Below are 25,267 nucleotides of genomic sequence, written 5' to 3'. Positions count from 1 at the left end.
AGTCTTGATCGCCCATGAAAGAGATTGTGAGATTGTGTAACACAGGCGAGTTATTTAGATTCCGGCTCAGATAATATCTGTTTATCAGTTTTCAGAATCGTCGATGCAGTTACACTACTATCACATTTAGTCGCTACCGTAACGTTCGATCACAGCCGAATGCCACCACACGAAGCAAAATCGTAGTCCAAGGTTTCCGCCTAGAAGATCATCTTGATCTAAATAAAGTTTTTCTAGATTTCGATCATACCCTGTGTGCTCGATTCGATAACACTGAATACTTCCGAATGCGCATATTGTAAGTGAACGTACCGCTGGCAGCTAAAGTATTCATGCCCCTAGCTTTTTTGTTCAGAAGCTCGGCCTGTACAAAATTGTTCTGCTGCTTGCGATTCTACACTGTGCTAGGTGGGGCTCGTCATGGGAGTAGTGCTGGTATTGATTTATGCAGAGTTGCTATATATCAGTATATTGAAATGAAGATGATGGTGTTTTTATCACACTGCACAGAAAAAAAAGGAAGTGTGGGACTCTAAAACAGTATCCCAGCATGAACGTTCAGGCACGTCTTGTTTTGTATGCATGCTTCTCTCTCCCCGATTGGACGCAGTGCGTACATGAGCACCTGTGGCGAAAACGCTTGTACACAGATATCAGTACGCAGCATCCAAATAGGGCACTCTACACGACTGTCACATGCTTCTTACCCAACTAATATACCACTTGCATTTTAACACACCATCGCTAGCTGTAGTACTGGCCAGAATTCAGAAAAAGTAAAGGTATTGTAAACAGAACTGCAATATATGAGTCAAACTATATATCCATGCGCAAGCTTGCAGCGCAGTCCCGAGCACATGTCACCCCTGCAGCAAAATGCAGCACTCGTGTGGCCTTTTTTTTTTTTTTTTGCAATACCACACTGACTCATCGCATGCTTTTTGCCCGCTACGAAGGGCGATACTGACTGCATCAACAACGTTGCACTCCGAGCAGTGAAATCCGCGAACAGCTGATTTTTCTGCAGGATGCCCGCCCGTAGCGCAGACCGTGCCAATACGCAGCTAAAAGCGAGTACCCATGCTGCTGTTTCTTGTCGGATTTAATATCTGCGGTGGAACGTATCGTTTGCATCAGTTTACTACAGTGAAATTAAGCACTCACGTGCATTTTTTACGTTCCAATCTATGTTTCCGACTCGGGTGAAGGTGGCTGGTTGGGCCTCGATTTCCTGTGCTGCATCATCGGCGCTGACATCGTTTTCGGCCGTCGTTCTTACAGTGGCGACTGGCTCAAACAAGTATGGCTGAACAACGAACTCATTACGGCTTACAGAGTTCGCCATACTAGCAGCAACTACCCGATTTCAACAGATAAACCCACCACCGGCTGCCGGCGAGCGCAGTCAGCTGCCCTCGCCGTCCCGCGCGTCGTGTCACGGAGCTTCGACCAATCACAGGTGGCGGTGAGACTCGCGATGGCAGCCGCTGCACCTTTGTCTTGTTTTTTGGCAAAATAAAGGTATTTGCATTGGTTTGTGCAAATTTCTGACTTGACTTTCAAGTTAGTCTCAAGAAATTACGGATCATCACCATAACTTCGTTCTTTTAAAGAAAAAGTGTTTCAGTGCCGCTTTAACGTACGTAGGTTAAACCAGTGGTTAAACTGCAACCGCCTGTCTCTATACTCTGTTCCAGAAGTTCCGTGCAGAACTGTGGAACCTACAGGCATTCTCAACCAATCAGGAGGGCGAGCACATCTAAGTGTATTCTTCCGCACCCCATCGTCTGCTAGCGACGTGCGCTGCAGCGAAAGCGGCAAGGGCTTCTCGGGACACAATGCAACTGCGCTGTGAGATGAGCTGTAATTATGAAAGCGGTTGAATGTGCTCTTCGGCTCCGTAAAAGCGCGCGTCTTCAAGATACTAGCACGTAGACACTTTAGGGATAGGGTTCAGTGGCTCGTGCTTCAGTGGACAGCACCACACAAGCGAAATCGAATGTGAAAGCACCACGCTGCATCAGATTTCGTATACGCATGCGTATGGACATGCGAACTGCCGCTCGCGTTCGATACGAAATGATGGCTCTATTCCCGGGTGCTTTACGTGTCTCTCTCTGCGCGCTGTAACAGATCGCGTCCTAATACGCTCCGGATTTCTCGCTAGGCGTGCAGAATTCGCTCCGAGGAACTCAAGCTGAAAGGTTTTCGGTGTGTCATCCTTCCTTCCGGTGCTGCAGCTCTCGCCAGATCGGCGCACCCCGTCCCCAATCTCGTCTGACCGTTTCCATCTTTCCTATTTCTTCTCAACTTCCGCGTGCGGGTTCTCTTCTTACTATCACCCTCTATTTTCTTCATATCTCTTTCACTTCCCTTCTCCCACCCCATCCCTCTGCCGACCTGTTGAGGGTGTAAAGGATGGGGGACTACCCGGTCTCTTGTGGTAGCGTGGTTAAACCGGGCGGAGGAAACGAACGCTGACAAGAGGATACGGAAAACAAACAAGGTTTATGGCACTAGTTACACATATTTACAGAAAAGAAAGGTTAGGGGTTTCCCAAACCACGAGCGTGGTGGTTGAACGTTACATAGTTCAGAGCGACGTCCAGCACTCTGCGGCGTCGTTTTAAGCCCTGTCGGGCTCCTCCTCTCTGAGTGGAACACCAATCACATACACACAGGTGAGGGGGACGAGCATGCACGGTCCACGTGTACACTGCACTGAAAGGTGGCGCCAGCAGGGCTCTTCCTCGTCGTGTGTGTGCCGCTAGTCGAGAGGTCCCACGGTCCTGGCAGCATACTTCAAAGGGTCCGCCGATTTTGTTCGCTCAATTAGCGCGGCGATCTGCGGTGGCCGCCGCGGACTCTTCCAGGAATACGCCGTCCCTGTTGTCCTCTTTCGTCGTGGCGTCGCGGCTACACGACGTCTCATCCTCCGGCCAGCAGGGACAATGCCTGGCGGGCATAGGCAGTCGGCCGGTCGGCTACTTAACTGGGGATTAAAAAGGAGCGCCGCTCTCCTGTCAGCTCTGGCGCCGGTCACAGCAGCTTCCCGGTCGCCAGTGAATCACCGAGGTCATCAGGCACCACTGCTGCTTGAAAGGACGACAAAAGGGTCCGCATTTGAAGGACGGGAACACGCCTTTGCTTGCTGCTTGGTCTGGATAATTGCTCAAATCTTCGACAGCGTCTGTCAGATTGGGCGCCGAAGGGATTGAGAGCCTCCCCCGTGGACCAGCTTACGCACAACGGCGACTGCCCAGACGATTTTCCAGGCCAAACTTAACAAGGGACAGTTACGGGTCGGCACTTTTTTCTTCATTTCTTTTTGATGACCGCTTGGAGAGAGGAGTGCAGAATCGCGCAGTCTGTAAGTAGACCCCAATAAAGGACGCGCAGCGTGCGTGCTGCCGCTGCCTGGAACGTTAACACGGGGCGCGGTGCACTTGCGATTGTGATTGATCCTGAGTAATCAGGCTGAACGGCTATGAAAGCGACCTGCTCGATTCGCGGTGCAACACTGACTGTCTCGAGCTGTGTGCACTTAGTACTGCACTTGTCACTTAGAACACTTGTTTGAAAATTTATGTCCGGAGTGTTAAAATATACGCGTAATGTGTGTGCTGTGCTGCCAAATCGTGCAGATTCATGTGGTGCAACAAGACAGCTGGCTTCATTTATATATTATGAGCAGTCACTTGCATGTGGGCAGTGCCATAAAACTTAAGTGCCGAGGTTCGGTAGAGATATGTTCATTAAATAAATAAGGTTTGCGAGTTGCTCTACACGACCTGTAGAAAATAATTATTTTAACTGCAGCAATTCTTCAAGGAAACGATGTCCATCTGCCGTCTTAGGCCCACATTTTCGCCCATGGCGGCATGGCGGACTGCTTGCGATTTTTGTACTACAGAAGCTTCTCGTGTGGTGCTCTTTCTTCTTATAAACTGCGTGAGTACACTGTAACAGGAACTTCACCTTTTGGATTTGGACGAGTTGTTTCATGCTCGTAAACAGACAGCGCGACTGAGACGAAGAAAGCAGACACATAGACGCGAATAAGATCCGGTTGACAAACGTTTTTTTTTCTTTTTAACTACAATCAACACATTACACAATGCATCACATAATATGAAAGCTCATTTAAAAATATTAGGCTCATTTGCCACCTGTCACACCAATCGGTAATTTTCGTTAGAGTGCTATTGAGTAAAACGTGGTCTTCACGGTTGTGTATTTCCTGATATATTATAGAACCATCTGCGAAAAAAATAACTTTACAATCAATGCGTGTTGTTATGTCATTGATGAAAATTAAAAAACAGCGGGTCTATTACCGAGCCCTAATTCACCGGCACAGGAGCAGGTGAGATGTTTTCGATAATGACAAATTGGGATCGACCAAATAAAAAGCTCTTTATCTATGCGCTGATGGTACCGTCATCAATCAAAGCAGTAATTTTGGCAATTTTGGTATGGCACACACAGTCAAATGCTTTACTGAAGTCTAATAGAAGTTGCGTCTGTTTGATTATGGTTGTTAATGCCTAATGCGAGGTCATGAACCACCTCTGCAAGCTGAGTGACTGTCGATAAGCTTCTTCTAAAACCATGTCGAACATCAACCAGAATGTTTTCTTAGAAACATGTGGTTAAGTTCTTGAGTACAATGGGCTCCAAAAGTTTACACGATGTGCTGGTAAAGGAAACTGGTCTGTGATTGGATGGTGCAATAGTGTCTCCTGATATGGATCCGTACAATTTTTGCGAGTTTCCAATATGCAGGTAGGTCAAACGTCGAAAGTGACTTGCAGGAAATAAGTCACTATCGACGTCAGCCCTACCTCCAGATTGCAAGGTCACAAAATTGTACCAATCTATAATGAATTGTAAGTTTACGGCGAAGTCACTTATGCCCTACTTTGTCATAAAAAGAATCACAAATAAGATGATGTATGTGTGCGATTTGTGACTGGTTGTATTCACTGTGAGCCAACGAAAATCGTACTTTTTTTTTTGCGTCGCTTCGAGAATGTAACCCGTGAAGTAACTCGGCAAATATGGTAATGCTCTCGAAAAACTAAATAAATGGCATCTCAGTGTGTCTTCTTTCGCGGCAACTTTTTGAGTGAACATGCACAAAGAAGTAGTGTTCACATATGTGCAAAATGTGCCTGAATGGGCTACATCACTCGACTATTGGGTAAAACAAGAATGTTCTTTCATTACCAAAATATAAACTTGTCAACAATCAAACATTCAGACGAAGGCTTGCTTCCCAGAACACTGGCCGTCAGACCAAGCACAATTGAAGGTTTACCGATCGTATGCGAGCCATTCGCTGTACATTCTAATGTAAAACGTCATGAAAAAAAATAAGACAACAAAGTAGAGCACAGATGCTACTCTAACAAGTGAGTCTTCATTATCACATAACCAGCAATAAACAGCAAGTAACGAACAAGCAACATCACTGAAATGGCACTGCTTATTTAAACTGTGCCAGTGCTGCGCTTGTGTGTCGTACATTATTGTCCCACCTATGCGCTCGCCGTTTCACACTCAAGGTTCACTCATGCCCTGTGGTAGTTGCACTCCGCATGGAGTTCCACTTAGTTGTGGTGAAGTGTTCATAGCCCACGTCAGGCGGTGTATCAATGTACGCCTCAAGGAAAGCCACACTTCGTTAAAGGCTCCCCCCCCCCCTTCCTCTCATTTACATAGCCGCTGTCACAACTGTGCTTGCATACGTGCAGTTTTTCAATGGTACCACATTTATGATACACAGATGTGGCACGGGATGCATTAAATAGCTGAGGCTTCTTGATACATAAGATGTAAAGCTCAACAAAAGCACATTATGTCCTTCAATTGAATGAGATGCTGTGAGGAGATTGAAGGCACCTATTTAGTGCCTCCAAATGTATCAGTAAATATAGGTTTGCACCTTTAGGCTTTTTGTTTATTTTGTGGTGACATTGTAAGGTAACTGTGCTGGCGTGTTTATTTTGTGCGACATTGTAAGGTAAGCACTGATGGCGTAGTTTTTAGAGCATCCGCATCGCATGCAAAAGGTCCGTGGTTCAAATCCCGGTGCTGCGCAGTTCCCAACCAGATAAAAAAATCCGCGTGGTGATGGAACTGCATTACGAGGCCTGGGGTGCGGCCTCACCGGTAACCACCGCCGGGAACGCACTCCCTCACCAGAAAAGGATTGGCCACCCTGGTGCAGTATCTGGCCATTACCTCCCACATGCATACATCAAATAACTCACGGCCCTCAGTCCCCAGCAGCTGCGAAGCAACTGACCACGGCGGTGGTCATATCTGCAACACAGCAAAGGGTGCTAAGAATCTCTGGATCCGGACAGGCCGCCATTAGAACCTGAACTTGGGAACGTTTAACGCTAGAACCTTATCTAGCGAGGGAAGTCTAGCTGTACTATTCGAGGAGCTAGAGGGTGTTAAATGGGATATAATAGGGCTCAGTGAGGTTAGGAGGACAGATGAGGCCGATACGGTGCTACAGAATGGGCACGTCCTTTGCTACAGGGGCTTGGCAGACAGAAGAGAACTGGTAGTGGGGTTCCTAATTCACAGAAACATAGCTGGCAACATAGAGGAATACTATAGCATTAATGAAAGGGTGGTAGGTATCGTAATTAAACTGAATAAAAGATACAAAATGAAGGTAGTACAGGCTTACGCGCCTACATCCAGCCATGATGACGCTTCAGTTGAAAGCTTCTATGAAGACGTGGAATCGGCAATGAGTAAGGTGAAAACGCTGTATACAATACTGATGGGAGACTTTAATGCAAAGGTAGGGAAGAAGCAGGTTGGAGACCAGGCAGTAGGAGATTATGGCATCGGTACTAGAAACGCCAGAGGAGAGCTACTAGTAGAATTCGCAGAACGCAATAATTTACGGATTTTGAATACCTTTTACCGAAAACGAAGAAACCGCAAGTGGACATAGAGGAGCCCTAATGGCGAAAACAAGAACGAAATAGACTATATACTGAGTGCACACCCAGGCATCGTGCAGGATGTGGAACTGGTTGGCAAGGTACGACGCAGTGGCCATAGAATGGCACGGTCTCGAATTCGCCTAGACTTGAGAAAGGAACGACAGAAACTGATACGCAAGAAGACCATCAATGAGCTAGCACAGAGATAAAAAGTACAGGAATTCAGAGTCTCGCATCTGTACAGGTACTCGGCTTTTAGTGAGGAAACCAACCTTAGCATAGATACAATGAATGATAATTTAACGAGTATCATTACGGAGTGTGCAGTGGAAGTTGGAGGCAGGGTAGTTAGACAGGACACTGGCAAGCTTTCCAAGGAAACGAAGAATCTCATTAAGAAGCGTCAAATCATGAAAGTCTCAAGTACAACAGACAAAATAGAACTGGCAGAGCTTTCGAAGTTGATTAATAGGCGTAAGGGTATCCGATGTAAGAAGATATAACATGGAGAGAATCGAACACGCTCTGAAAAACGGAGGGATCGTCAAAGCAGTGAAGAAGAAACTTGGAATAGGCAAAAATCTGATGTATGCACTAAGGGACGAAGAAGGCATAATAACTGCCAATATGGATAGGATAGTTAAAGTATCGGAGGAGTTGTACAGAGATCTGTACAGTAGCCGAGACAACCACGACTTTAATACATAGGAACTAGAAGTAACCCAGATGACACCCCACCAGTAATGATAGAACAAGTCAGAAAAGCTTGGGAGAGCATGGAAAGAGGCAAAGCTGCTGGTGAGGATCAGATCTGCTGAAAGATGGAGGACAGATTGTGTTAGAAACACTAGCCACCCTGTTTACGGGGTGTCTCCTGACGGGAAGAGTACCAGAGTCTTGGAAGAACGCTAACATCATCTTAATACATAAGAAAGGAGATGACAAGGACTTAAAGAATTACAGGCCGATTAGCTTGCTCTCTGTAGTATACAAGCTATTTACAAAGGTAATTGCTAACAGAGTAAAGAAAACATTAGAATTCAATCAACCAAAGGAACAAGCAGGATTTCGAACAGGCTACTCAACAATTGACCACATCCATACTATCAATCGGGTAATAGAAAAATGCTCAGAGTATAACCAACCACTATACATAGCCTTCATAGATTACGAGAAGGCATTCGATTCAGTAGAAATATCAGCCGTCATGCAGACACTGCGGAATCAGGGCGTCAATAAAGTATATATAAACATCCTGGAAGAAATCTACAGGGGATCAACTGCTACCATAGTGCTTCATAAAGAAAGCAACAGAATACCAATCAAGAAGGGTGTAAAGCAGGGGGACACAATCTCCCCAATGCTATTTACCGCGTGCTTACAGGAGGTTTTCTGAAGCCTAGAATGGGAACAGTTAGGAATAAGAGTTAATGGAGAGTACCTTAGTGACCTGCGCTCCGCCGATGACATTGCATTGCTGAGTAACCCAGGGGACGAATTGCAACTCATGATTACGGAGTTAGACAAGGAGAGCAGAAAGGTGGGTCTTAGAATGAATCTGCAGAAAACGAAAGTAATCTACAACAACCTCGGAAAAGAGCAGCACTTCGAGATAGGTAATAGTTCACTTGAAGTTGTAAAAGACTATGTCTACTTAGGGCAGGTAATAACCACGGAGCAGAATCACGAGATTGAAGTAACTATAAGAATAAGAATGGGGTGGAGCACATTTGGCAAGCACTCTCAAATTTTGACAGGTAGATTGCCACTATCCCTCATGGGGAAGGTATATAACAGGTGTATCTTGCCGGTACTTAGCTACGGAGCAGAAACCTGGAGCCTTACAACGACGGTTCAGCTTACATTGAGGACGACGCAGCGAGCAATGGAAAGAAAAATTGTAGGTGTAACCTTAAGAGACAAGAAGAGAGGAGAGTGGATTAGGGAACAAACGGGGGTTAAGGACATCATAGCTGAAATCAAGAAGAAGAAATGGACATGGGCCGGGCATGTAGCGCGTAGACAGGATAACCACTGGTCATTAAGGGTAACTAACTAGATTCCCAGAGAAGGCAAGCGGGTTAGGGGGAGACAGAAGGTTAGGTGGGCAGATGAGATTAAGAAGTTTGCGGGTATAAATTGGTAGCAGCAAGCACAGGACCGGGTTAATTGGCGGAACATGGGAGAGGCCTTTGTCCTGCAGTGGACGTAGTCAGGTTGATGATGATGATGATGATGATGATGATGATGATGATGATGATGATGTAAGGTAACTAGTTCAGTTATTCTTCCAGCTCAGAAAGACATGAGCATCCAAAGGTCATCCTACTTATTCTCAACTAAACATTACTCCAGTCATTACCATCTGCATTTTCTACAAAGTTTTCATCTTTAAATATCAGTATCAAACTACACAAAAAATTATCCCTTAAATTCACACTTCTTTTCTCATTCGTAACGAGGGTCTCGTTCTGGCAGACTTGGTGCCTTCAGGTAGTATGCAAGGGATGATTGGTCAGCTGCCAGCTTGTAATGGGACCACGTGCTGCGTGACACCAAATAGGTAGAAAAAAAAGTGTTCTACACTCGCCCTTATGACAGCAGGCGGTGCTGACCGATGCTCCCACGTTTATTGCACATATATACCCCCTAAAAAAGTGGACAGGGGGACGACCGCCACCGTTGTTTAGAGGTAGAGCATCGGACGCATTATTCAAAGATCGCAGGTTCGGTTCCCGCCGGTGACAAGTAATCTTTTTGTCCACTGTTCTTTCTTCACATTTAACATTGCAATTACTTTTATTAACATTCCCCTATGCCTTCCTTGGCATCATCGACTAATAGTTCTCATCATCAATTTTACAAGGAAACGTATGTTTGCGGATATTTGCGATGTATACACGCGACGACAATGGCTGGCACACTGGCGGGCTGGGACGTGTCTCTATCCACTTCGTAGTCTTTTCTTCCAGGCAGAGGCCCTCTACCGCTTTAGGCCCCAATCCTACTACGGCATTGTGGCACCACCCCGCGGCGTTAAAGCACCGACTCGGCGCTTGTCACGAATGCGGAGTGTTGGGCGACACATAAGGCTTCAGTCTTACGACGTAATAGTAGGTGGTGGTGGCGTTGAGTGCGCTTCACCGACGACTCGCTGTATGTCGTAGGTGAGGTTAGTGATCGTGACAAGAGTACTAGAGAACCGAGTGCATACGAAACTTCACGGTGGTGACGATCGTACCGATCTTTCTGAGAGGCTTGAGAAAGTATGGGTCATTCTCGGGCAATCTGCCGTGCTGTGTTCGCTCGTTCTATGGCATCGCGGACGTATGTGACAGGGAGCTTGAACAAGCGAGAAGGAGTGTATCAAGAGGCAGAAAGTGTTCACGTCCATAAAGAAGGTAGAAAGGAGAATAGCCTGCGGTGTCATGTCTGGAGGAGTTGCAAGCCAAGGTGACGTAGGGTAACGTTGCGTCCCAGTCGCGGTGGTGTGGAGAAACATACATCGACAACATGTCGGTGATAGTGCGACTCAGGTGCTCTGTAAGTCCATTAATTTGCGGATGGTATGTCGTTGTGAACTTGTGGTTCGTTGAACAGGAACGTACGATATCCTGCGCGACGCGAGATAAAGAGTAGCGGCCTTGGTCAGTAACAAGCTGTCGAGGAGCACCGTGATGCAAAATGATGTCGTGCAATAGAAAGTCGGCGACATCGGTAGCGCAGCTGGTTGGGAGAGTGCGGGTGATCGTGTAACGTGTCACATAGTCGGTCGCCACGGCAACCCATTTGTTCCCGGATGCAGAAGTGGGAAATGGCCCGAGAAGGTCGAGACCTACGCGGTAGAATGGTTCAGCAGGGATCTCAATAGGGCGAATGAAGCCAGCTGGACACGATGTCGGTAGTTTGACAAAGGTCGCAGCTGGCGACATACTTTTGCACAGAGTGATATAGGCGTGGCCATCAAAACCGGCGCCGGACGCGATCATAAGTGCGGGTGACTCCCAGGTGACCAGCGGCAGGTTCATCGTGAAGCTGTCGGAGAACATCTACACGCAAATGGGAAGGCACGACGAGAAGGCGGTCAGGACCATTAGGGCGAATGTTGTGGCGGTAGAGAACCCCTTCATGAAGGAAATACAAGTTCAGAGAAATAGGTGGAGTAGCGGAACTCAGGCTTCCTATAATGGGAAGTAAATTCGGGTCGCGGCGTTGCTCAGAAGCGATATCAAGGAAGTCTGATATTGATAAGACGCAAGCCTCAGTAGCTCTCTCAGTGGCGTCTGGCGGATCCACTGGATACCGTGACAGGCAGTCGGCGTCCTGATGGAGGTGACCAGATTTATACACGACTGAGAAGGTGTATTCTTGGAGGCGGGGAGACCAACGACCGAGACGTCCCATGGGATGCTTGAGCGACGAAAGCCAGCAGAGCGCATGCTGATCAGTTACAATAGTAAAATTATGGCCAAACAGGTACGGGCGAAATTTAGCAAAAGGCCAAACAAGAGCAAGACACTCTCTTTCGGTGATGGAATAGCTCCTCTCGGCAGGGGACAAAAGGCGGCTGGCGCCGGCGATGACGCAGTCACGTCATTGCTGACGCTGAGCTAAAACAGCACCGATTCCGTGGCCACTCGCGTCAGTACAAACTTCTGTCGGTGCAGTCTGATCGAAATGGGCTAATATTGGCGTAGTCATGAGGGCTGCAATAAGCGCCGAAAATTCAGCACTTTGAGGCGAATTCTAAGTAAATGGGATGTCTTTTTAAGAAGCTCGGTGACAGGCCGCGCAATATCGGCGAAATTCCGGATGAAGCGGCGGAAATGGGAGCACAAAACAAGGAAGCTCCGGACATCCTTAGTAGAAGAGGGTACGGGAAATCGAGTCAATGCGCTGATATTGTCCGGATCGGGCTGTACCCTAAATGCGTTAACGAGGTGACGAAGTACAGTTATTTCGCGACAGCCGAAACGGCATTTGGAGGAGTTCAGCTGGAGACCAGCGTTGCGGAATCTTGTAGACCACTGGACAGTCGCTTAAGATGGCTGGCAAACGTCGGTGAAAAAACAATTATATCATCTAAGTACCACAAGGAAGTAGACCATTTGAAGCCGCGCAGAAGCGAATCCATCATGCGCTCAAAGGGTGGGCGGCGCATTGCAACGCCCAAACGGCATAACTTTAAATTGATATAACCCATCCGCGTACCCTGCACCTCCACCAATAATCTTACAAGGAAACGTATATTTGCGGATATTTGCGATGTTTACACTCGACGACAATGGCTGACACGCTGGCAGGCTGGGACCAGTCTCCATCCACTTCTTAGTCTTTTCTTCCAGGCAGAGACCCTCTACCGCTTTATGCCCCAATCCCACTACTGCCTTGTAGCAATGTTGTGTCTAACGCAGCTTGTTCAACACATATTGCTTTTCCATTTCGTAAGTATGAATGTAAGACACGTCAGGATACAGTGTCCCAAGAGCTTTTTTATCTTTTTATACGAACTGTGCTAACAACTTGGGTCACTTAGCATCGGCATGTGGGCATGTCAATATAAATGTGCGTGATGCCAACATGTCGTTATCACCATTATTTATACATCCTTTAAGGCCGCTGCTTCAATAAGGCATGAAGGTAGCCTACATTAGAAGAAATGAAGTGCAGAATAAATTGAGGAAAAGCCATAACATTTAGAGAGATACACATGGTGGAACACGGCAACTTTAACATTGACAAGACATGTAGTCACAAGCAATGAACACAATGCAAAGGAAAGTATGGATCACTAAAAAGTGACCAAAATACATTGATATATTGCCTCGATTGAAAAATGATGTCAACACGCAGTAATGATCCAAAAGCAACTCGAATGAGCTTGCACACTTGTACAGTAAGGTCACTTCATAAGTATGGTAAAAGCACAAGTAATGAAGCTGCAATCTTGTAAGGGGTGCGCAAATTACACAAGTTAATACGGTACGCCGTCCGTGAGGAGTTCGCAAAGCAACCCAAGAAGATATTGGCGCGGGAAGTGAACTCGAAGAACTCAAGCTTTTCTATGGGTAACTTTTTCGCTCGAACATGTTGTAATGGCGTGTAATAATTACAAAGAAAAAGCCACCAGTCATAAAATATTGGATAAAAATTACCCGTATGATGTATCTGTGGCGTAAATATGGACGGAAGCACGGCGGGGTTTCTCCTATCTCCCTATCTACAGCATTACTATCAAGCCTTACCTCATTTCACATTTATCTTCGCGTCTACTCTTATGTAATGCAATAAGTGTCGTTCATACACCATTTCAATATTTGTTGATCAGATGCACAGATTACGTAGGGGAGTGCCTTGCCCCCCCCCCCCCCCCCACAATGCTAGCGCTCCTAAAAATGCTCTTAATAAATTAATCTTGTGTTGTCTTCTATTTCCAGAAAAATGGCCTTACTGGTTTGCGAGCCCTCAAAATTCGCATTCGAAGGTAGCATATCAAAGGCGCCAAAAATGTACCGATTACCTGAGGTATTGGCATTAAATAGCTTTGAAACGCCAAAAACGCAAATTGAAGGCTCATGAACTCACTCGGACTCAGACAGAGTCATGATTCTAAGTGAGTACGGGTGAGAGATATTTTGGCGAGTCCGAGGGAGTGCGGTTCGAGAAAGTTTTCGTGATTGTGGGCTCGAGTGATTTCGGCCCAGAAGAATTTTAGTCAACCTGAACCAGAGAGAGTCCAAAGCGGAAGATATATTTCTAGCGCGAGTCTGAGTGAGTACCACATTTTTTTTTTGCCAGCCTATGCTTACGAATGGGTTTACGATCTGTGTTATTGCTTCCATGTGCGCAGCACGATGACATAAAGCTTCATAACACGATGCGGCGGAGGTTATCGGCTTCACATCGTGTAAGGGTGTTGATTCGTCCACAATGGCGTGCACATTGGGGTAGCAGGCAGGGGAGGTGAGAGGGAGGCGCAAGGCCCCTGCTACAATAATGCACGAAAATGGCCTAAATTATAAAAAATGAAGTTCAGACTAAAGTAAAAGCATTAACATTTAGAGGTATACATATAGTAGAACACGGCAGCTTTAACATTGACAAGACATGTCGCACAAGCAATGAACACAATGCAAAGGAAGGTATGGATCACTAAAAAGAAACCAAAATACATTGAAAATTTCCCTCGGTTGAAAAATAATGTAGATACGGAGTCATGATTCAAAAGCAACTCGATTGAGCTTGCGAACTTGTACAATAAGGTCATTTCATAAGTATGGTAAAAACACAAGTAATGAAGCTGCAATCTTGCTTTCTTGTAGGTTGCGCACAAGAGGCACCCTCCATATGAAGGCACAACTTGTTCATTCTGGTAATGGTGCTTAGAAAACGAGCAGCCTTTGGAAAAAAGTCGCATGAATGACTACACCCATGAGGGAAGATCACCATTTAAAAAATACAAACAAGAGGGTGGTCGAAGGCTGAACCTTGCAGCACTTCACAGTGCAGTCCAGGCACAGTGCCCAGTGAGCTGAGCAATTACGAAGCACAAGATTCAAGATGCAACGAGTGAATGGACACATGAGCTGTCAACCAATTATTGTTGAATCACGAGTCACGTTATGGAAGGGAACTTGAAGCTGCATGCAGTCAAGGAGGGCTCTGCTATACTACTTATGCAGTTTTCTTGGGTGGAAGAATAGGACAAGCAAGCGTTCATGACATTCGATTGGTGCTCAGAAGCACACATGACCTATCTTAACATCCCAAAATTATATTGTGATAAGCGCTATTGTTTGTAGATGTGTTGCAGAATTGCTTTGGGGGTAAGACACGCCAGGAGCACGAATGCTTTCGAAGCTCATTCCTATTCATACAACTCTGTGACAATGCACTCCTCCACATGTAAAACCTGGAGTTACTTCGTGTGAAAAGGTCATCTTCACAACCAAGCACTGCGAAATTGTTGTTAGGGATATACTTCGAAATGTTGCAGTTTACTACTATCATACATAGATCCCATATGTCGAGAGCCTTACCAATAAGGACATCACTGCTCATTGTTTGTCTCCTGGCAGCCTAAGCAAGCTCCCTTCAGTCGAACTGGAAAGTCCTGAGAAGAGTGATTGTAAGAAGAAAGTGCAACTCGATGATAAACTGCTTCTGACGTATGATGCACGAAATGAACAGCAACCGTATGACGCATGAAAAACAGAGGGGCGACCAGAGATGGCTTTCAAGTAAAAAGCAAAACACTGTCTGCAATTCGATCTTTCAGCTTTAAAGTTGCCATTTTGGCATCTATGGCATTAAAACACACAGCACGGGGAGCTGTACCTGTAGCTGCCATGGGGCACAGCAACTGTATGAAACACGAAGAACACAGCGGTGGCACGAGATGGCTTACAAGTGATTAGCACAAGACTGTCTGCATTTCGACGCTTCCGCTTTTAAGTTGTCATGACGGCCTTGATGGCATTAAAACATACAGCACTGGGAGCTGTAGCTGGCGAAGGGCGCGGCAGTCGTTATTGGGAGCTAACGAAGTCCTCAAAATACTGCCGCGAAGGCAACACTGGCATGGTGTCATTGGGAAAACGATGCATATGAGCACAGATGAGTGATGTATTTGAAGTGCAATGCGAGTCACAAAGAATGCAGTAGTGACAAGAATAGGCTTCGAAGTAGGGTGCACCACATTGTCTGACACTTCGGCGAGTGAGTTTTCAAGAGTTGCTGTTTTGGCATACAATGGCAGTAAAACACCGTGACGGCTTTTGGACGGTTACGTGCAAGGCTCCACGGTGACAGTTGCCAAAGCTGTTGCAAGTGACATGTCTGATAAGCAGGTGACCGCGATATCACAATATTTGTGAAACTGTCCTCAGGAACCAGTCAACAGAGAGGCTGATCATCATCTTGATTCATGCTGATTTCATCACTGCTCGTCGTGTCAGCATCCAAGGTCACTACGACTCGTTGGTTGTCATCAATGACATCATCAATGATGTGATCAATCTTCATCATGTCATCCTCCACTTCTATTACGCGGCTCATGTAATTTTTCCATTTTTTCGCAGTGACTTGCTCTATGCATTTCCAAACAAGAGCATCGAGGCCTTCCATCTTGAAGTGTGTATTGGATTTTGCAACATGACATATAACATCACTCCACATGAGCTTAATCGGGTTGAGCTCACAGTGGTATGGCGGCAAGCGTATGACAGTGTGACCAGCATCAGCAGCAATGCAGTCAATGCAATACCTATTGCCCTCCGTACTTACGGTTTGAACATGCTTTATCAGTTCTGCCTTCATTATGTCACTGCTCCAGGTCAACCCGTCAGATAGAGCCAGGCCTGAATGTCTTTTTTCAAAGTACTCATACGGGGTACCTTTTCAAGCCTCACAGAATGATGGGGTGCATTATCAAGCCCAATGGCACTTTGTGGCGGCAAATTCGGCAGCAGTTTTTTTTAACCACTTTTCGTAGTGGGCTCCATCCATTTCATCATGACAGTCGACTGTTCTCTTTCTGGCTCGAAATACTTCACCGGCAGCTGTGATGAAGCTGTCCTCGTTGCCACAGTGAGTGATAACGAGGCGACCTTTCTTACCATTGGGGTAAGGCGGGCCTGCCGTCAGGTTGACTTTCTTGGCGTGCTCAGCAGACTTAATTGTCTAGTCGACCCATTCGCGACTTACAGTGTGCCCTGCGTTCACCCAGGTTTCATCAGTGTAGAAGATGGATCGTCCCTGGCGTCGAACCCCCTTAATTTGGCGCAAGTACTTGCGTCCCCACTGAATGATGTCAGTGGCCTCGATCAGGAGCGAATTTCGGGAACGATTCTTATAGCGGAAGCCTACCTTAGCGGCATGCTGTGAATAGTTGTCGCGGACACGAACGGCAGCGAGTCATCTTTGAAGTATGCGGCGAGCTTGCGCGCCGTCGGAATTTCCCACCGTTTACAGAAACCGTGCATGACTCTGTGCAACACACCAAGGTCGAAGTCGTCCAGCAGCTGCTCTCTATCACGGCCCCTGCCACCGCGACACAGCGTCTTGGGTGAAAGCACTTCGCCGTGCTTATCATGCTCCTCTGCCCACTTGTACAGCGCACGCTCGGTGACGTTGGTGAACGCAGCAGTTCTCTTAATGAGAGAGCTCAAGCTTGAACTTTTGCCGCCCTCCTTACGCAGTGTCGCGAACACATTTGGAGCCAACTGCTTCGCTCCCTTGTCGTAAGAGCTGATCCAGGACCGATATCGCACAGCTGAACCCGGCACCGCCATTTTGGTAGGAGTGACCAAACCTGCCACCGCGGACTAATCACAACCCAAGACTGGGTCCTCCGCGGCGCTGTGGACGCTCGGGCTGTGCGGACTATTCATAAAGGTTTAGACAGTGTGGTACCAACCCTTCGTGCTTTATAAGTAAAAACATAACACATACGAGCCACAACAGCGTTTTTTCTTTCATCATTTGCATGTTCTAACACGTACAAGCAAGAACTCTTTCTTCACTATCATGGAGCCACAAAAATTGTTTTCTACAGAAAATGCGACAAAATCGTCACACAAATCACAGCTACAACATTCAGAGAAGCGTTCAAGTAAAAATACTCCGACGATACTACTTGCAGAAGTCACGAGGACAAACAACAGGCTACGTATACGGGGCACTAGATCTCGCTTCGCAACAACCTGTGTTCGAGGATCATGAGCCTTGGATATGCTGCACGGAACTTCTGGAACAGAGTATGGAAGGCGATTACGCAAGGGTCCAGTAATCACCTTAAAGGGGGAGGAGGTTGCAATCTTGCCAGTGGTTGCATATTATAAATGACGGCTTGTTTCGCTCGCCGCGAGATTACGCGAAAAGAGGCTGTGGTTGCTCTCCGTCCCGCTTCAACGCGCTGCCGGCAACCGCCGGAGCGCCTTTCATAAAAATTTCCACGGTACCCCCGGAAACGCCAGTGTTCAGAGGTACATCGAGCGATTCTCTATGCCACTTGTTGCATGCGCAGGCGTCAAGACACAGCTTCTGAGCGTTGCTGGTAGTGTCGAAAGACACAACCAGCAACGCTGTTTCGTTAATCAGTTGCTCTGCGTACGCTTATCCCTGTCGTTTGTTCTTTGGCATCTCCATAGTTGTCATTGAAGATGTTGAAGATATTCAGGTTCGGTGCAGTAGATTTCTCAGCAGTTCCCTCGTTTGTCGATGTCGTGGTTTAGAAAGTCACGGTTCGACTAGGGTACACTGTGTTTGTTCAGAATATTTCCGCAAGTAGAAAAATGGCACTTCCAAAATTCATCAAAACTACCGCCGTATCGTCCCTACTTGATTGATTGATTGATTTGTGGGGTTTAACGTCCCAAAACCACCATATGATTATAAGATACGCCGTAGTGGAGGGCTCCAGAAATTTTGATCACCTGGGGTTCTTTAACGTGCACCCAAATCTGAGCACACGGGCCTACGACATTTCCACCTCCATCGGAAATGCAGCCTCCACAGCCGGGATTTGAGCCCGCGACCTGCGGGTCAGCAGCCGAGTACCTTAGCCACTAGACCACCGCGGCGGGGCATATGGTCCTCACTTGACCACTCTTTTTCGACAACTGCCTGCTCCGCCGCGCACAATTTTTATTATTAGGTTCCGGACCTCTTTTTGCATATATATATACATACACACATTGAATATATATATATATATATATATATATATATATATATATATATATATATATATATATATATATATATATATATAATATATATATATATATATATATATATATATATATATATATATATATATATATATATATATATATATATATATATATATATATATATATATATATATTGTCATGAGCAAGAAAGACGCTGGCGCTTCGGCGCGCGGGTAGCTAGAGCAAAGAAGAGAAAAACGAAGTCATAATAAGAACAGCTGGCCCAGGATCGGGTGTTGTCTCTTGTTCTCTGTCTCGCTCATCACAATGGCGCAGCCGACGAAGAAGAAGTCTTGCGTCCCGGCTTCGTCCTCCAGGACAGCCGCGATAAGTGCCGCTTGAGGACGGCGTCAAGGCCTCCTCGGCAGCTGTTCACCTGCCGCCACTGCCACCACCGTTCGGAAACGGCGTCAAGGCCTCCTCGGCGGCTGCAGTACACGTTACCGGTACCATTTCACAAGGTACGCCGTCCACGCGTCCTTGGCTATGGATTCTGCCGTCAGCGCAAGCCGACAAGTGAACCCTCTGCGGGAAGCCACCGGTACGTGTCTTCGTGGTTCGTCGGCAGCCCGGGCTCCTCCATCCAGGAACGCCGTTCACGCTTCTTTGGCGATGGAGTCGACAACCCGGCCACCGCTTCAGCTGCCCATCGGACCATCAGTGGACGGTGTCCATGCCTCCTCTGTGGTACCAGGGCATCACCCAATGGACACTACGCTACCACTTCGCGGCCGTAATACGCACGGGCTCCTGTCCTTTGGGAATGCTGTTCAACCTTTCCACGGCCTGCATTCCCTGTCCGGAACTCTTCCAACACATGAGCCGCCAAGAAACGCTGTTCATGCTTCCTTGTACGTGCGTGTCACCACCGTGAGTACTACTAGAACCACGTACTTCACGGACGCGAACCAAAGCGGTTCAGAAGCCTCGTGCGACAGTGCCGTGGAGCTGCGGCGTGCCCTCGCACTGCTCCGCGTCGAGACTAGCGAACTGACAGCGTTGATCGCCGAGCGAGCTCCTACATTGTTGCCAGCATTGTGTGACATTAACGCAGTTTCGAATGTAGCTGCCTCATACGACCTTGAGGCAAGCACACCGGAGCAACGCAGGGAGCTTCGGTCTTCTCTGATCGAGCTCTCACACCAGCTCGGGTGCTTCGCTTCGGTGGTCTCTGCGTTAATTGCCACCTGCCACCTCACAATCACCAGCCGTCTGCGAACTACCGGAATTCCACGAAGTCCGGAACGACGCCGACAGCTGGGTGGCAACCGTCAACGCGATAGCAATGCGCGAGGCCTGGACGGAATCTCAGAAACGGACCGTGGCTGTAGACCGTCTTCGGGAAGGTGCAGCGGCGTGGCACCGGTATGAAGGCTTCAAGCAGCAGTCCTGGGTGGAGTGGAGCTCCAAGCTCATAGCTGCCTTCGGCCGGACACTCTCCGATCTCCCTTCCCCCACCCAGTTCAACCTGGCCGGTATCGAGGAGCAAGCTCCAGAAGCTTTCCACCTCGAGGCTGCAGCTGTGCGCTGTAGCTTACCCCACGACACTTTGTCGATACCCGAAGCAAGTTCACTGCGGCCGGAGGCCGCTACCGAAGTCAGACCTCTTGAAGGGCGTTGCTCCAACGAAACAGTCGCCGAGAATCATCTCGACTGTGCTGCATTGCCCTTCACCGACGCACCCCCATTCGCACTTTGAGCAGAAGTGGAGCAACACTTCGAAGGTTCCTCGGAGCCCTCCAGCCGCGCGGCAGAAAGCTTCTCCGCCTGTCCTACGAATGACGTCAGACGCAGGTGCGACACGCCACTGCTACTCTCAGTACCCGCGCCGGTACCCGACGCCATCATGTCAGTGGAAGAGGCTGGTACCAGTCCTCATACAGCTCAGTTAGAGAAGCCAGCCCCAATATCACCTTTACTGAGGCAAGTGGAGACACCAACATCGCCTATGCTTGAGTCGTCTACGGTCATGGCGCCGGTAGAGCCCAAGGTAACCACTGTTGATCTAACTGACTAAGATCATGAGGAGAAAGTTGGCGCTCAAGATGCAGACAGCAGCCAATATCATGACAGCTTCACAAAACGTCCTGCCGCCGATGCCAAAACCGGCCGTAAATTATGTTCTCTGCCACACATCTTAGAAGTTGCGTACCCATTCTCGACACAAGCCAAGGTACCCAGCACGTATTTTGGGATACTCTTTCGGATACCCTCGTCCGGACTTCAACGCCTGTCGCTGATTTTGCGGCCCCTCCGAAGCGCGCTGTCGGGAGCATGTTGAGCTGCTTCCCACAGAGAGTCTCTGCATGGCCGAGACCGACCACAACGATGCAGCCAGTCTAGACCTCCCGATATACTTGTGGAAGACTCGGGCACCCAGTTTCAGCGTGGCCAAGGCCAACCTCCGGGATGCAGCCAGTGCCGTCCACCAGAGACGCTTCCCCCAGACCGTCGCTCCATGTTGCATTGTGGTCCACCACGATGCAGCCAAGCCCGCCCACTAGAATTTTTGCCAACAGCTCCGCGCGCGCACAGTCATGGACGAGTGTCATGAGCAAGAAGTTGGCGCTTCGGCGCGCGGGTAGCTAGAGCAAAGAAGAGAAGAACGAAGTCAGATAAGAACAGCTGGCCCAGAATCGGGTGTTGTCTCTTGTTATCTGTCTCGCTCATCACTATATATATATATATATATATATATATATATATATATATATATATATATATATATATATATATATATATATATATATGTATGTATGTATGTTTGTGTGTGTGTGTGTGTGTGTGTGTGTTGCCAAAGGGCAACGCGTTAGCATTCCTGAACAATAGTAACGCTCGTTGCTTTTGCTGGTACTTCATTGTCAGATGTATTGTGCATTGTGCCTTCACTGTGGGCACGCATAATAACGATGTAATAAAGGTTGTATTTAAATCTTACATAAAACTTGTAGCCCGAACAAGAATTTCTGTTATAAAACTTAGATAACGAAAATACCTTCCGCAAAATAATATATTAACTTTTGCAACATTACTTGGACCTAGAGTCGCACGTGGTGGTTTATGCGAATTGTGATACAACCATTTCTCAAAGTGGCGAAACATATAAAGCGATATTTCGTCATCAACGTTCTCCAAAAAGAAAACACCGCTGAGCTCTCCACAAACTTAAAGTGTTTCTTACGGCGAACTTTTAATAACAAAACATTTGCGGAGATTATGTCACAAAGAAGAAATTATTCGATTCCATAGCTCCAATAAAAAGGCATCAAACATAAATATTTGTGTCCCTTTAACTTGAATTCAGCTGCCGCAAATACTGCGAGTGCTCGTGTGAAAACTTTCAGGGTAAGCCGATCGCTCGCTCAGACATTGGACAACTGGAAAAGTGTACCTGCAGTCGGAGATGAATGAAAGCCAGTTTATTTTGAAAGCAAGATTCATAAACAGTGCTACAGTATTTTAGAGACGACGATTTGACAGCAGCAACTAGTAGAACGTGGTTCTGCTCTATTTGAAAGGTGTCATCAAACAGCTTGATTCACGCCTTGGTCGATGCGTCCGCAGATGCGGTAAATGACAAACACGACAGATCAGGTCAGAGGTCAGCGGACTGCGCGGCGCCACGCACGATGTCAGAATCTCCTCGTCACTGCCCTCTCTGTTGGCAGTGTTTACCTCAAATGGGTTTAACCTACACGTGTGTACATTGCAACTTTGTGAATATAAACACCATATTTATTCTCATTCTTTACAATATTGTCAGCTACAAGTTAGCGGAATTTTTATTTCTGCCTGCGATAACTAACCCCCCACCCCTCCACCTTTGCGATTTGCCGTCACGGTCACTCCATGCAACTCAGCCCTGGAAAGGATGCCAACCCCTGCCTGGCTGCGGGTAGATCCACCCTAGAATTATTAGATTGAAAATGTTAGCAGTTAACGTCACTCTTCCCATTACCGAAAATTGTTAATGTAAGTACGTCTCACGTTATAGTTCCGGAATGGTAGTGAGTACGTTACTAAATTACCAAATAAAAATAATGCGTTACCGGTAACGACGTTACTGTTACCACCAACACTGCTTTTTTTTCACAAATTCTTCCCGTTCCCAGATGAACTGGCGTAGCTAAAAAGGCGGCAAATGTGTTGTCGTAGTTAACAAAACAAAAAATAAAAAAGGAGCAGTTCACAACGCGCGAGTATACCAACATTGCGATTTCTGTGATCTTAATATCGCCTCATAAGAATCTAGGGAGAGGGTACCCTAAACAACAGTCGGCGCTTAATATTCCCTTAGTGGCCCTTGAAAGGACAAGGTGAGAATCCTCGAGATATTTGAGGCCGCTGATATAATTTTTATAGTTACTGTGAAGCGCCATACTGGCGACTTGTGACGGTGACCCGAACGGATGGTCTATACTGAGACTGATAGTGTGACGTAATATTTTGCCTGCGACACTCAGTTGGTTCTGGAATTGCAACGCGGTCTGTGTACAGTGTGAGCTTTATTTGCGCAGAATCGAGAACGCCGCCATGCACCACATGAGGGAGATGCTGGTCAAAGACCACGAGCTCGTCTGCAGGGAGAATGAGCGACTCATCAGAACTCTGGACGGCCTGGAGAAAAAAAAGTGAGTGACAGCCGAGGTAAACTAGAAAACTATTCAACATGGTGGTATACTTTCTTCCTCCTACAATATGCAAATAATTAAGGACGTCCAGTAATAGTACCTGAAGAACATGGAGCAGTCTAGCGTGATAAATTGGCAATTTATCGCGCATGACTGCTCCATACTCTCCAGGTACAAATACTGGACGTGAATTGGCCAAAGGGCCAACTTATTGGTGTGTAGTAGGGGTGTCATTAAAATAGATTTACCAGCGCAAAAATACGAACCACATGAGAAGGAATCAGCGCTGTACTTCTTCCTCCGTGCTTTGTCTTTTTGCGCTGGTAAACCTATCTTAATCATGAACCAACTTAGCCAAGCAGCAGATTTAAGGGTACTTGCTTGAGTGAGTTGGTAGCTATTTATCGTTACGTTAATGCGCACTGCTTAGAAGACGAATGCTTGAGATGAAGGAGCAGACAGACACAAGCGTCAATTGAGTTCATTGGATGGACGCTCGATGCTTTTACGCAATTGAGTTTCATGGTTACAAAAAAATACAGAAATGAATTACAAAATTTTTACACAATATACAATTCAAATGACCACTCATGCCGTGGTAACACGCACCTATCGCACATCTTGCATTACGGGTTTAAGTACATCACTTCTTTCTGTGTCGGCACCAAAGAAGCCATACTGACGCGGTCATCTTCCTGGCAGATAATCTTGGACGCCTCAAATATTTTGCGCGTCATCTGATTATCGTGCCTAGCGACCACCTTAGTTTCACGGAAATCCGGCTAGCTGACAGTCTGCGCTTGTGTCCGTCCAGCTCTTCATCTCAAGCGTTTGTCTTTTAAGCGGTGCGCAATGACGTAACAATATAGAGCAGTTTTATCAGAGGTGTACCAGTATTCGAAAACTTTGAGTAAGGAACAAAATAGCGATGTGTTCACTCCAGTAGTCGAGTCGAATAGCGCGCGCATTTTGAAAGTGCAAGTTTGGTCTCTTGAATACTTTTCGAATATTCATGATAGAATGGAAATAAAACAGAATGTTGGAAGACCAAATGATAATTTTACTAGTTTTACTTCGTGACTTACAAAAAAGCTTGAAAGTCAAGCTTTCATGGAGCTTCACTCGTCACTGCATGAGCCCCGCCACGGTGGTCTAGTGGCTAAGGTAATCGGCTGCTGACCCGCAGGTCGCGGGATCAAATCCCGGCTGTGGCGGCTGCATTTCCGATGGAGGCGGAAATGTTGTAGGCCCGTGTAGTTAGATTTGGGTTCACGTTAAAGAACCCCAGGTGGTCAAAATTTCCGGAGCCCTCCACTACGGCGTCTCTCATGATCAAATAGTGGTTTGGGGACGTTAAACACCACAAATCAATCAATCAATCGTCACTGCATGTAAGAATTTTCGGCTTAAGTTCCAATGTCGAGTCAATACGTCCTCTATAAACAATCATTATCATGAGATTAGTTATGCTCATTCATCAACTATTAATTAACACAGGTTGCCATATGGTTTAAAAGATGGTGAACAAGCACCCCCTCGAATGTCAAGGTAACTGGTGTATTCATCCTACAGTTAAAGAAATACTTTGAAGGCTCTAGTCGCTAATGTATACGAACGTACCTAAATTTGCATTACTGTGGGAACTTTTCTTCATTAATGTGATGGAAATGCGACCTTGTTGAACTTAGTTATTACTGATTTGAAATGTACAATTCTAGGCCTGTCTTTAACATTGCTGTCTCAATATTCGAAAACTGTTCGAACAGTATTAATACGTTCAATTCCCAACTCTATTGCGTATACGACAGATATGTTACTATCGACCTTTGCGGGGATAATTTATACGACCTCCTACAGAAACTATTCTTGCAGTTTGGGACCTCCTTCGTGGCCGCGCGTCGGGGCGAAGTGCATGCGTGCCGCCCGTTTC

The 25,267-nt window shown here is 46.8% G+C and overlaps 1 protein-coding gene and 1 pseudogene across 6 annotated transcripts in view; one reads left to right on the top strand and one right to left on the bottom strand.

Annotated features, from left to right (window-relative positions):
- Positions 1–25,267, top strand: part of LOC119164063 (kinesin-like protein KIF12) — a 318,668-nt gene that overhangs the window by 217,739 nt on the left and 75,662 nt on the right. For all 6 annotated transcript variants that reach the window (XM_075888720.1, XM_075888721.1, XM_075888718.1 and 3 more), the window contains one exon: positions 23,224–23,337. In XM_075888720.1, the coding sequence (XP_075744835.1) occupies positions 23,224–23,337 (114 nt within the window). The remainder of the gene's footprint in view (positions 1–23,223; positions 23,338–25,267) is intronic.
- On the bottom strand, positions 15,600–17,263 carry LOC142802618 (uncharacterized; annotated as a pseudogene).

Source organism: Rhipicephalus microplus, chromosome 3, assembly GCF_043290135.1.
Source record: "Rhipicephalus microplus isolate Deutch F79 chromosome 3, USDA_Rmic, whole genome shotgun sequence".
NCBI classification, from domain to species: Eukaryota; Metazoa; Arthropoda; class Arachnida; order Ixodida; family Ixodidae; genus Rhipicephalus; species Rhipicephalus microplus.
Note: the sequence above shows the minus strand (reverse complement) of the source record. Positions and strands in the feature narration are given on the sequence as shown.